Source organism: Paracoccidioides brasiliensis (genome assembly GCF_000150735.1).
Source record: "Paracoccidioides brasiliensis Pb18 unplaced genomic scaffold supercont2.5, whole genome shotgun sequence".
In the NCBI taxonomy this organism is placed as follows: domain Eukaryota; kingdom Fungi; phylum Ascomycota; class Eurotiomycetes; order Onygenales; family Ajellomycetaceae; genus Paracoccidioides; species Paracoccidioides brasiliensis.
In genome coordinates, this window is record NW_011371362.1 from 1,592,305 (window position 1) to 1,604,228 (window position 11,924).

The window sequence follows — 11,924 nt, forward strand, 5'->3', positions numbered from 1 at the left end:
GCAGCTAGCGAGCTGTCATTTGGTGGAACTGTGGGCGAAGGGAGACCTCGGGGTTGTCGTGGGTGTAGCAATTTTGCCTGTTGGAAGAGCCTGTTAATTATTTTGGCCAACTTTCCCAAAGTATATCCAGAATTTATTCCACCCCCATGTGTCTTGGAAAATCATTTTGTGGCCCGATTTCAGTGAATGGAACTCTTTGGAAGGCCCAAAACAGAGCACCAAAGAGAGAGGGGAAACACAACTAATCTGACTAAATCCATCGCGGGACCGTGGCATGGTAGATAAATAGTGTAGGTATATACCGTATGTCGAGGGCAAAATATCGATCGTATGTTGGTAGTTTAGAGGGATTTTAGATACGTGTCCGAGGTAACTAGAAAGGAAAAGTTTGTGAGATTGTAGGAAGCTTCGAACAGGCAAATATTGTCGGTTTTTGAGAAATTATAGGACTGGGATCTAGTCCAAGCAAAGCAGGGAAGCGGGAAGCACCGTAGATTGTAATGAGTCTAGGAGCAGTCTCGTGGTGCAAATTTAGCGGGGGTGAGACAAGATGGGTTGGATGAGGTTGGCAAGGGTGGACAAAGGACTGCTAATGTAGGTGAGAAATATAGGGAGATGGCAAAATTTCAAAGGAAAAACAGCTAACAACTAGACATAGGGAGTAGAATGGCACACTCTACATTAGATATCGCCAAGAGAAAGATAGTGAATAGAAGAAGTTCAGTATGAAATGAATGAGAATGAGAGCAGATGTTTGATTATAGCAATGATAGCTATTATTGAACATGCTGAAAGATAATTTTGTTGATGCATGAACAAACAATGAAATGAAATACATGAAATAAAGACAACAATGGAGTGATATTTGCAAATCAGTCAAAGCTAGGTAGGTCATAGTAGATAAATATGTACACACTGATCAGATGTTAACATCTTTGTATCCTATTCACTTTACCTGTTGCATATAAAGAATGCAAACAAGGATCTGAATAGACAAACATATAAGAAAAGTGATTGATATTTTGCAGACTGGATGATGTAGATATTGCAAAAAGGCATTTGGGAGATCGAGTGAGAAAGTCCTGAAATTCGGGGCCACTCTCAAACGCAAATGCATAGGGGTAAAATGTAAACAGGATAAACATGGGTGCTGCCAATTATCAACAAAATAGCAAACCCTTAATTCGCCGTCGTATTATAGTTATTGATGGAAGAGAGCAGGCATGGACAAACTCAGATATTCAGTCTTAACATATCCATTGAAAGTGGCAAAAATCGTTTATTAGGCATCATGAACCGGGTAATCAGTGTTACGGCCATATCACCAGCAAAAAACATGTTGAAGAGAGGAGGGATAGAGCTAGTTACACAGTGTCGAATAGTGTAATTCATTGGCGGAAAGCTCAGCATCGTTGTTTAGTCAAGGCGATATGCAAGAACGAAACCATACCATACTGTAGAGATGAGTCCTAGAAGGTTAACCATGGAAGAGATCCCGTGAAACCGAGAAAAGGATTTATTTAGGCGAATCATCTCCTTGGAATGGGGATGTGGGTCGTAGCTTTTTTTCCCATCAATCGTCTCTGAAAGCAATATCAGCCGTACATCCCCTAGATTGAAAGCTGGGCAAAAAAATATATATAAACGGACCCTGATGCTTTCTTTGCTTCATGACCTTAACGGTCATCGGCCCTACGACCAACAAATTTGTCAAGCCAGTCAGGAACATGGTAACGATTGGAAGCAAAGTCGTGATACGTGGGCTCTCAGCTAGTAGTCCGAATAGGCTTGATGGACCCCGTTCCATAAATGTACTTTCTCCTGGGTATGTAATAGCCATGACCAACGGCAGTGCAGTTTGTAAGGAGAAGTAAACGGGAAATATCGACTCTTGGAGGGTAGAGAACTGAGGGCGCGGCAGGGTTCTGAATGCGATGATACCACCAACGAAAGTCTCCAAAACCTCAGCATCAACTTCCAGAACATATCATGCGACGAATTGCAAACGAACCTGATAGGCCTGGGCACCAAGCAGCGTGCCATAACTAAATCACGGGGTATGAGTGACGGTTCTCTCGGTAAATCTACGAGGTAAACAGAATGATGCGAACCTGATAATATGGAATGGCGCAAGAAGTGATACGGCCATTGTAGGCAATGGATTTGGATTCGTGTTTTCGTATGACTATAAGTAGCTATAAGTAGCTGATACTCCTGCAGTAAAGCCAATGGAAGAAAGAGTACGAATAACAAGATTATCTCCGTTTCAAGGTTGGAGGTGACGTATGTAGACACACATGAAGTTGGAGTGATTATGTAACTAGTTAACTAAACCCTCACTCAACATCGGATTAACTGCAACTAACACGTGACCCCGCGCCTGCGGCGTGTCTGCCTTGAATGAAGACGATCCTTTTTCTTTACATATATCTCTTTCGCGATGGTGGAAGTTCAGCTTATGATCAATTTTTCCTCCTCTTCTTCCTCTTCATCTTTCCATGTCCAAGTGCAGTACTAAGAAGAAAGATGGCGGACAAGGAAGCCACTGTGTATATTGTGGATGTCGGAAAATCTATGGCCAATTGTCACCATGGTAGATCTATATCAGACCTCGAGTGGGCGATGCGCTATGTCTGGGACAAGATCACAACCACGGTATTTATAATTGATAATTGCCTACATCGGATCTTACTCAAGGAACGTTTCTAGGTTGCCACTGGCAGGAAAACCGCGAATCTCGGAGTAATTGGTCTCAAAACAGATCGTTAGCAGTTCTTCTACCATCCTCCACTCTGTACTGTATTTGACTGACCACTTGCATTAGGCTCTGACAATCCATTATGGGAGAAAGAGGAAGAGAAAAGCTATGCCAATTTGACCGTTTTTCAAGACATAAGCCAGTGTGTTGACACTTTGACCTTCCGTCTCAATTCCATTTCAATGCTGATGAGCGGATCATAAGGATTAATATGCCTCAAATCCGCGAACTGCGTAAAGCGATCAAAATCAGCAATACAACTGAAGGAGACGGTATGTGTAGCTGATCTGACTTTTTATATTTTTGTTCTTGATTTGCGGCTCACAATGCGATAGCAATATCATCCCTTATCTTGGCGATTGATATGATTGTACGATACTGCAAGAAATTGAAATACAAAAGGAAAATCGTCCTTGTTACGGATGGAACAGGTGCTATGGATACGGATGGGATGGAGGGAATTGTGAGCAAAATAAACGAAGAAAGTATTGAACTTGTCGTACTGTCAGTTAGGTGTTTTTCCCGTTAGGCTCCAGAACTATATCTAACCCGAACCAGAGGAGTAGATTTTGATGACCCGGAGTATGGGTTCAAAGAAGAAAATAAGGATCCATTGAAGGTAAGTTTTGTCATGCCGTTGTACAAGAATAGCGATGGTGACCACCTAGCCAGGCCGAGAATGAGAAGCATCTTAAGCAGCTCGTGGAGGATTGCGAGGGTAGTTACGGTACTCTGGAACATGCAATATCGGAGATGGAGATACCTCGAACCAAAGTTGTGAGGTCGATGCCTACTTTCAAAGGTGATTTAAGGCTTGGAGATCCGGAGAAATATTCATCTGCCTTAACTATCCTGGTAGAAAGATACTACCGAACGTATGCTGCTCGCCCACCAGCTGCAAGTTCATTTGTTCCCTCTTCTGTTCTTTCAGAATCACACCAGGCTACTCGATCATCGGCTACTCTGGGGGGCGAGTCAGGAACGGGGGCTGCTTCGTTAACTTCTGTGAGGAATGCTCGAACGTATCAGGTTGATGACAAAGAGGCTGCTGGGAGGAAACGAGACCTGGAGCGAGACGAGCTCGCTAAGGGATACGAGTATGGACGAACTGCCGTACACATCACGGAGTCAGATGAAAATATCACCAAATTGGAAACAGATGCTGCATTAGAATTTATTGGATTCATCGCCAGCGACAACGTATGTTGGTCTTTTGATATCGAACTGTAATTCCAATTTGCTAATTCATAAGACCAGTATGAGCGCTACATGAATATGTCGACTTCAAATATTATCATCGCGCAAAAGACTAATAATAAAGCAATACTTGCGCTTTCATCGATAATCCACGCACTATTCGAGCTTGAATGCTACGCTGTTGCACGACTGGTTTCTAAGGCTGGCAAAGCTCCACTAGTCGTTCTCCTTGCGCCTTCAATCGAGCCTAATTACGAGTGTCTTCTTGAGCTACAGCTACCCTTTGCAGAAGATGTGCGCCCATATCGCTTCCCCCCGTTGGATGAGGTGGTCACTGTCTCGGGGAAGACGGTGACTGAACACCGGAATCTCCCGAGCGTCAACCTTCTCTCAAGAATGGCCGACTATGTTGATAAGATGGAGCTTACTGAAAAGGATGAAGATGGGTAAGTTGCTTGATTCATGTTCAGCTGTTTACAGAGCTTATTTTCTATACAGAGAAATTGTGGAGTCTTTGTCTATTGAAAACTCATTTTCGCCCCTCCTACATCGTATCGACCAGGCCATCCGATGGCGTGCGGTCCACCCCTCCGATCCCCTTCCTCCGGTTCCTGAAGTCCTTCAGAGGTTATCCCGTCAGCCAGAGGAGCTACAAGCTCAAAGCAAGAAAGAATTAAATAAGCTCGTAGAAGCTTCTGATGTTAAGAAGGGTATTCTATTCTCCAAGCCCTGTCTCTTTAACTTACACATCTAACCTTTTCTTCTCAAAGTACCACCCAAAGCCAAAGGTCGCAAACGAGTCAGAGACACAGAAAAGCCACTTTCAGGCTTAAACGTCGAAGAGCTTCTCCGGACGGAGAAACGTGTGAGGATATCCCCGGACAACTCCATACCCGAATTCAAGCAGTCCCTGGCGAATTCTCAGAACCTTGATACAGTCAAGGATGCCGTTAAGCAGATGTCCACCATCATAGAAAACCAAATAAAGCATAGCTTGGGCGATGCCAACTATGATCGGGCCGTTGAAGGCTTGGGCACCATGAAAGAAGAGCTGGTTTCCTTTGAGGAGCCTGGTCTATATAACGATTTCATCCGTAGCTTGAAAGCGAAACTGCTTGGGGGTGAACTCGGTGGAGATAGGCGCGAGATGTGGTGGCATGTGAGGAAGAATAGACTGGGGTTGATTGATAAGAATCTCTCAGAAGTCTCTGAAGTGACGGTGGAAGAAGCTGGGAATGTAAGTCACTGTTTCCCATATCGAATTTTACATTCCGGACAACCATTAACATCTTGACAGTTTTTGTCCACAAAATGAGTACACTAGTTTCGGTGAGAATATTCCTGCCATGGTTTTGGAGTGTTCGACATTATGAGCGAATCCGTATCCATACACGCCCCCTCAATGGATGATTGATCATCAGGGTAGATTCCTTGTCTTAAGTCTAATAAAATTGGATTATTCATATTATCACGCCCATATATAACCAATAAAACTCCAGCGGAAAAGGGCAGGCCATCATTCAAAATCGACACGATGTATTTCTCTGTGTAAATGTGCTCGCTAAATTGACCCCACGCTCAAATAAATAAATGCAAAATAGGGTAAAACCTGAAATGTACGAAGAGCGGAAGACCCGCAACTATAAAAAAAATATCTTAGGATATATTTAATCTTAGGATATATTTCCTATTCTCTTTTTCCCAATTTGGACCTTGCGGTTAACTCTGTACGTAGTAATTGTTAGCAAAATTCCCCTATCACGAACGACAACATTATACGAATTTATGCAAAGGAAAATCGAACACTAACCTCTCAACATCCTCATCCACCATACTAAGCATCTCATTCTGGATCTCTAACTCATTATTAATCGCAATCCCCAACTCCTTCTGTCGTGCAATGACCTTGCGTAGATCCTCCAAACTAAGATCTTGATTCTCCATGATCTGCTTCTGCAACTGCAAAACGCCCTGATTATCCAACTCTCTCGTCTGATCCGTCTCCTTGCCCAACACCCGGCCCGGCCTAGGTTTTGAAGCTCCAACAAGCGCTTCCTTATCCTGAACGGAGGCCACAGCACTATCCAACTTAGACTTGGTCATCATGGCGTTTAGCAAGCTTTCTAGCCCATCCTTTTCCTTCCGGGCACTAGCCAGCAGGTCCTTTCTTCTCCTAAGCTCACCGCTGCCAAGTTTATTTCCGTCCCATGCAGATTTATCGCCTAGATTCTTCAATCCTTCATCTAGGCCCGTTAGCAACACCCCCGCCCGAACAAGACTGCTTTTCGCCTGCGCAGAGCTCTCATGTTGTTTCTGTGGAGTAGAGCTCTGGTCGCGTCGTGTAAGGTGAAGCCTGGCATCGTGCAGTTGTGACTTGACATCTCGATAGCAATCTAGCCACGTTGTTGGGTCTGTGATAGGGGCTGCATTACCACACGCACCGGGAGTTGTGGCAACAGCATGCAAATCTGATAACGCGCGGGAGGAACCATTGCTTAGAGCAGCACTGGGCAGATTCAAGAACGTGCGCCACGCGTTTGAGTTACGCCACTGTGGATTTTCAGCGTCGTTGATGGCGCGCAGATACTCTTCAAGGCCCTCTCTGCGCTTCTCTCGATATGTCGGGTTGGAGTTTGTGTTTACAAACCAAGATTTTCCGGGCAAGGGGACGGGCGGAGGAGTGGTCACTTGGCTTGTTAGCGAGGAGTTAAAGGCGACAAAATCTGAGTAGCGTTTCTGGATGGTGAAGGTGCGGAGAGGGAGTCTGATGGAGATATTGTAAAGGGTGTAGGGACTCGGAGTGGTGGAGAGGATGGTTGTTGGAATGGAGATGTCGACGGGGGGAGCCATGGTTAGGACGAAAGAGCAAAATGGGAGGACGAGGAAAGCGAGTGTGCACGGCTAAACTAAACTCATGCTCATCAAGTCTTTGAAAGGAGCGTGGTTTTATATCTTGTCTGTATGATGATCAGCTGGGCATGGTTCCATGGGTGGTTGGTTGATGCGGAGATGAGTTTTGATGAGTTGATGAATAAAATATTTGGAAAGCCAATGACGGATGCAGAGATAAACTTTCAGTTTGGTCCAAAATGTAGGTTGCAGCCGGTAAAGTTATTTATTTTAGGCGACAAAACAACTTTGGAAAAACTCCTAAATAGTTTTTGAAAAAAGAAAAAAGAAAAAAGAAAAGAAAAAATTCTCCAAGATGGAGATTGAATTTACTAAGTCACTCATAGGTATCGATACACCCGTTTTGCATGCAGATGCGACGTCATGGTAACTACCTGCCGATATGAACGTCTGTTTATTTACCGCGGCGAATCCCCGCTTCCCCTAAAGCAGAACCGTTCATCAAAACAACCCACCAGCAGACATAAAATATCACCAATTAACTATAACTACAGCTCAGACCTACATGAATGCATTCTGTCTTCTTCATACTGATGCTCCTATGCCGGTGTTAATGAGACCAAATATCACTTTTACAGTCTGTGGCTGTTCCGATCCTCTGCCATCTTGGAGCTACCAACCCGTCTTCGTATGTATAAAGTGTGTCTGCTGAGCTCATGGGTTGTACGTTGAATTGCGCACACAAATAGACCGTTTCATTACCGCAAAGATGTCTGAGGAAAATCAACAGAGGCCAGCTTCACCTGGCGGCTCGCTGGATATCGACATCCCATTGTCTGGACTGCAAAGGAAGGACACCATTCATTTGACTCCATACTCCGCACCCCTGCTCTATGATGACAATGATGATGATGATGCCCAAACTGGTACAAGAGGGCGGCCACAGACACAATCTCGGAGTAGGGAAGATCAGCGTTCTCCGTCTATGCAGTCGCTTCTCCCCGTTGACTCAAATCGAGATGGACGAAGGACATTGTTGCTCATCTACATCCACGGCTTTGTGGGGTCGGATACCAGCTTCCAGAAATTTCCTGCGCACGTTCATAACTTGCTTGCTGTCATGCTGTCTGAATCTCACGTTGTTCATTCCAAGATTTATCCCAGATACAAGACTAGAAAAGTCATCGAGTTTGTCAGAGACGATTTCAGTCATTGGTGAGTGTCCCAGCCTGCAACAATTCCTTCTTGATAATTCGATATGGCACTGATGTTCGGCATGAGTGTGTTGGTAGGCTGTCACCTCACGAATACCCTGAAACAGATGTCGTGCTGGTAGGACACAGCTTGGGTGGTATTCTTGCAGCGGAGGTTACCCTCCTTGGACCGTCAGAGCCGCTGAGCCCCCAGATGTTTAAACATCGAATCATGGGAACTATCAACTTGGATGTTCCGTTCCTAGGTCTGCATCGCGGTGTCGTCACCACTGGTATTGGCAGTCTGTTTAGACCTAAAAAGGACAAAAAGGATGACCCGCAGAATCAGCCTTTTCCTGTTGATTCCTCAATCCTCGCACCTCTGTTTTCCTCCCCAGTCGATCCCCATTTCAACCCTGCATTTCCAAATGACATCCGGCTCACGGAACGCTCGCAACTAGATGGAGCTATGAATTTCATATTTAAAAACTCCAACCACCTTGTAGATGCCACGAAAAGATATATATCTTCGCATGTGGAGTTTGGTTTTTGCATTGCTGACTATCCGGGTCTGAAACGGCGATACAAGCGTTTGAGGGAATTAGAAGACATTGACGAGTATAGTCAAATGCGGGATGGGAGTGGTCGGCTATTCCGCCGCATTCGATTTGTTAACTACTATACTGCAGCCACTGGAAGAATCAAATCTCCTGTTAGAGGTAGTGGTGAGGGAGCGTTGAACAGAAACTTGGTTGATGGGCAGCCAACAAGTTCAGGTCCCACATCTTCCCCTGGGCCAGGCCACGTAAGGTCATTATCCGTGGACCCTAAAAGGCGAAACGAGGAGCAGGTTGGAGATATGGTTTCCGCTGTCCAAGTAGAAAATGGCAAAGAAAGCACCGCTGGGGTTCCCGTATTGATGGTACAACCTGCCAATAGCTCACCAGAGAATCCCAACACTACCACTCCATTTGAAGCTGTATCTCCGGATATCTCACCTCCCCTCTACCAACCACCAGAGTTCAACCCTTCATTATACGATTCAAAGGAGCACCTAAAAGAAGCGAAGAAAGAGCATTTTTATCAAGTGAAAGCCTACGAAAGGGCATTGAAAGACAAGGGGAAAAAAGTAAAAGCTCATAATAAACTAGTCAGCAAACAGGAACGAGCTGCAGAAAAGGAACGACTGAAACAAGCCAAAGAGACCGCGAATACCCCATCACCTCACACGGATCCAGAACCATTACTCCCTCTATTATCACCATCCCTCCCCTCTTCCCCAGCAAGCCATATAGACAACCTATCACCTGCGAGTGGAGCGCCAAACAGCATTGATGACATTGAATCCGCCTGCAGCACCCCTCCCATTAATACAAACGCGCACTCCAAAATCAAGAAAGATCGGAAATTCTGTGCACTGCCTCCAAGAGAGGCCAATGGTGAACGAGACCCATTGTGGGTGCGGGTTTATATGGAGGGAGTGGATGAAGTTACTGCCCACCAGTCCCTATTTGTTTCTCGAAATGCTGGCTACGATCGGCTAGTAGGAGATGTGGCTGCGCGCATTGAGGGTTGGGTGCAGGATGACCTAACGGCGCAGATGATAAGGAATGATTGCAAGATAAAGAAATAGGTTAAACTGGTGTGAGGAGCTAAGTAAAGGGGGACTTTTGTGTTTTTGGGAGGATGTTCATGCGAAAGCGACACTGAAACTTGACTAGGATTCGATGGAACATAGAGCGCGGGGAAGAGTTGTAACTCATCAATTCGTCCGGCTTGGTGAAGTCCTGGATTTCTGGTCTTGCTTGTATTCTATAGCCGCCGGCTTCCAGTCCGTTACTTTGATACCATGATAGTGATAGATTTGCATGTTCAGACGCCTTTGGTATTTGTCACATTATAACCTCCATAATGCCTCGTTGTTTGTCTCGTTTCATTCCCTCCCATAGATCTGAGATGCGACATATTCATGTTATCAAAATGCACCCGTGAGCTCCTCATTTGGGGGCTTATATATAGAAAGAAAGGATACATTCAAAGGCATCCTACATAAATGTACATACATCTAACACTAACAATATGTTCTCTTCCTAGGGTCAATTTACTCTATCTGGCTCCCTACCAGGCCAAAATTCATATCTTTCTCCCATATGTCCCGAAATTCAAGCAGGTCCTTCTGGCCGTAAAATTCTCCAACGACGGTAATCACCATATCGAGCATGGCCCGAGTATATCGATGAGCAACGGCAGATTCGTCACCATCACATTGGTCGTCTCCATAGCTGTCGTCCAATTCCCCTTCTTCCCCTTCTCCATCACTGTTCTCTTCTAATTCGACCTCGTCACCCCTAGGTTCCATGGAATCGGATGGTTCTTGGAATTGTAGTCGTGCTTGGAGACGCGCTTTAGCTGCGTCGAGTTCGTCTTGGATGTCGGTGCTTCCCGTGGGAGGAATAGCGGTTTCCATCGCTTTTTCTTGGGAAATCATCGGGCCAGAACTATTTCTGTAGGTATTCACATCGTTTTTCATAATACTGCTTTTCATAATACCAGGCCCATCTTCATCTATTCCATCCTCATCCCCATGACCTTTATCACCTTCCTCGCACCCAAATATCTTTCTATATTCTTCAGCGCCTTCATCCTCTTCCTCTCCTCCATCCTCATCTTCCATGTCAAATTCATCCCTCAAATCGTCCGTTTCCCCCACACTTTCAAGCATCACCTCCTCACTCTCTCGAACTTTCATTAAAATCCTTGACGCCCTCTTCCCCAGCTCCCTGATATCGCTCACCGCCTCACTCCCCAACTCCCCTACAGCCCTGCAGCGGCCCAAAAGCCCCCACGCCCACGCACCCAATCTTTTCACCCTTGCACTCTCGCCGCTCCTGACTGCCGTAGATAACGAGCGTGCAACAATTGCTAACAGTCCCAAAACACTTTCCATGTCCATGCATGCCAACTGTGCCATGTGCGGGTCCATAGTCTGTAGAATTTGTTCCCATTCTACCCTGGCACGCTTATTATATCGGGGGAGGGAAATGGGGCGCTCCGCACCCAACGAGGCAATTACGGAGGCTGGAGGAGTGCAGTTGAGGGTTGAGCGGAGGAGGAGAAAGCGATGATGGAGGAGGTTATAGTATATTTCTTGGGCATCGGCATTGCTTTCGTCAGGGATGTCGTTGTCTGGGATGGTGGTGTACGGCGGTTGGGAGGGAGAAGCGAAGTAGACCCCATCGGAGTAGAAACCAGTTAGGTTAATTCCGACCCCCGTCTTGGTGGTATTTCCAGGGTCATTCTTTTGATCGTTTGTGTTATACTTTTCTGAAAGGACGGTGCTTGAGACGAATATAGAGGGCAGCGTTCTTGCTTCAGATCTGGGTCAAAACGTTTGCACCGCGCAGAACGTGCGGCGGGCAATAAATATTAGCATCACTAGTTGTATGGGGAATAGTAGGGAGATAGGCGAACAAAGGTACGGTGTAAACACTGTCGCAGTTCCGGGTGCTTTTGGAGGTGGGATGACAAGCAGAAGCATAAAACGGAGAACACCTGGGTGCTTACCGGACCATGCAGAGGTACTCGATGCCGTCCTCTGGAGGGCCATATAATAAACGATCTTCGTCTACGGGATCGTCCAGACCAGGAAATGCGTATTTCTGCCCGTAAATAGGGTCACTTTTGGGTTGTGGACGAGCTGTGGTCGGTGTTATCAGGGTGAGCAGCGACGGGGCTTCATCCTCCTCGTTGGGTCCCGTAGACCGGGGCTTTTTGGTGTATGGAGATACGCTCAATTCCGAGGAGGGGACCTTTCGCTTCTCAGACATACTGCCCATGTATTCTGAGACGGATTATTCTGTGCAGTTAGAACATTTTCACTCACATCTTGTGGGCGAATAAATGTGACAGTGACTGTTCATTTGGCT

At 45.8% G+C, this 11,924-nt stretch overlaps 5 protein-coding genes across 5 annotated transcripts; 2 read left to right on the forward strand and 3 right to left on the reverse strand.

The window, feature by feature from the left end:
• Window positions 1-1,416: 1,416 nt before the first annotated feature.
• On the reverse strand, window positions 1,417-2,149 carry PADG_04957 (uncharacterized protein; the record flags this gene model as incomplete). Its single annotated transcript, XM_010761908.1, has 4 exons — window positions 1,417-1,583; window positions 1,651-1,954; window positions 2,012-2,045; window positions 2,112-2,149. The coding sequence occupies 4 exons, from the start codon at window positions 2,147-2,149 to the stop codon at window positions 1,417-1,419; spliced, it is 543 nt and encodes a 180-aa protein (XP_010760210.1).
• Window positions 2,150-2,526: 377 nt separating this feature from the next.
• On the forward strand, window positions 2,527-5,249 carry PADG_04958 (uncharacterized protein; the record flags this gene model as incomplete). Its single annotated transcript, XM_010761909.1, has 10 exons — window positions 2,527-2,655; window positions 2,710-2,764; window positions 2,825-2,900; window positions 2,963-3,030; window positions 3,094-3,262; window positions 3,317-3,377; window positions 3,431-3,958; window positions 4,016-4,401; window positions 4,454-4,665; window positions 4,726-5,249. 10 exons carry the CDS (start codon window positions 2,527-2,529, stop codon window positions 5,247-5,249), a joined length of 2,208 nt encoding a protein of 735 aa, XP_010760211.1.
• A 379-nt stretch (window positions 5,250-5,628) lies between these two features.
• On the reverse strand, window positions 5,629-6,805 carry PADG_04959 (uncharacterized protein; the record flags this gene model as incomplete). The annotated part of the gene is made up of 2 exons (XM_010762148.1): window positions 5,629-5,680; window positions 5,766-6,805. 2 exons carry the CDS (start codon window positions 6,803-6,805, stop codon window positions 5,629-5,631), a joined length of 1,092 nt encoding a protein of 363 aa, XP_010760450.1.
• A 769-nt stretch (window positions 6,806-7,574) lies between these two features.
• PADG_04960 (uncharacterized protein) lies at window positions 7,575-9,631 on the forward strand (the record flags this gene model as incomplete). The annotated part of the gene is made up of 2 exons (XM_010761910.1): window positions 7,575-8,020; window positions 8,098-9,631. 2 exons carry the CDS (start codon window positions 7,575-7,577, stop codon window positions 9,629-9,631), a joined length of 1,980 nt encoding a protein of 659 aa, XP_010760212.1.
• A 468-nt stretch (window positions 9,632-10,099) lies between these two features.
• PADG_04961 (uncharacterized protein) lies at window positions 10,100-11,825 on the reverse strand (the record flags this gene model as incomplete). Its single annotated transcript, XM_010762149.1, has 2 exons — window positions 10,100-11,375; window positions 11,563-11,825. 2 exons carry the CDS (start codon window positions 11,823-11,825, stop codon window positions 10,100-10,102), a joined length of 1,539 nt encoding a protein of 512 aa, XP_010760451.1.
• Window positions 11,826-11,924: the final 99 nt, after the last annotated feature.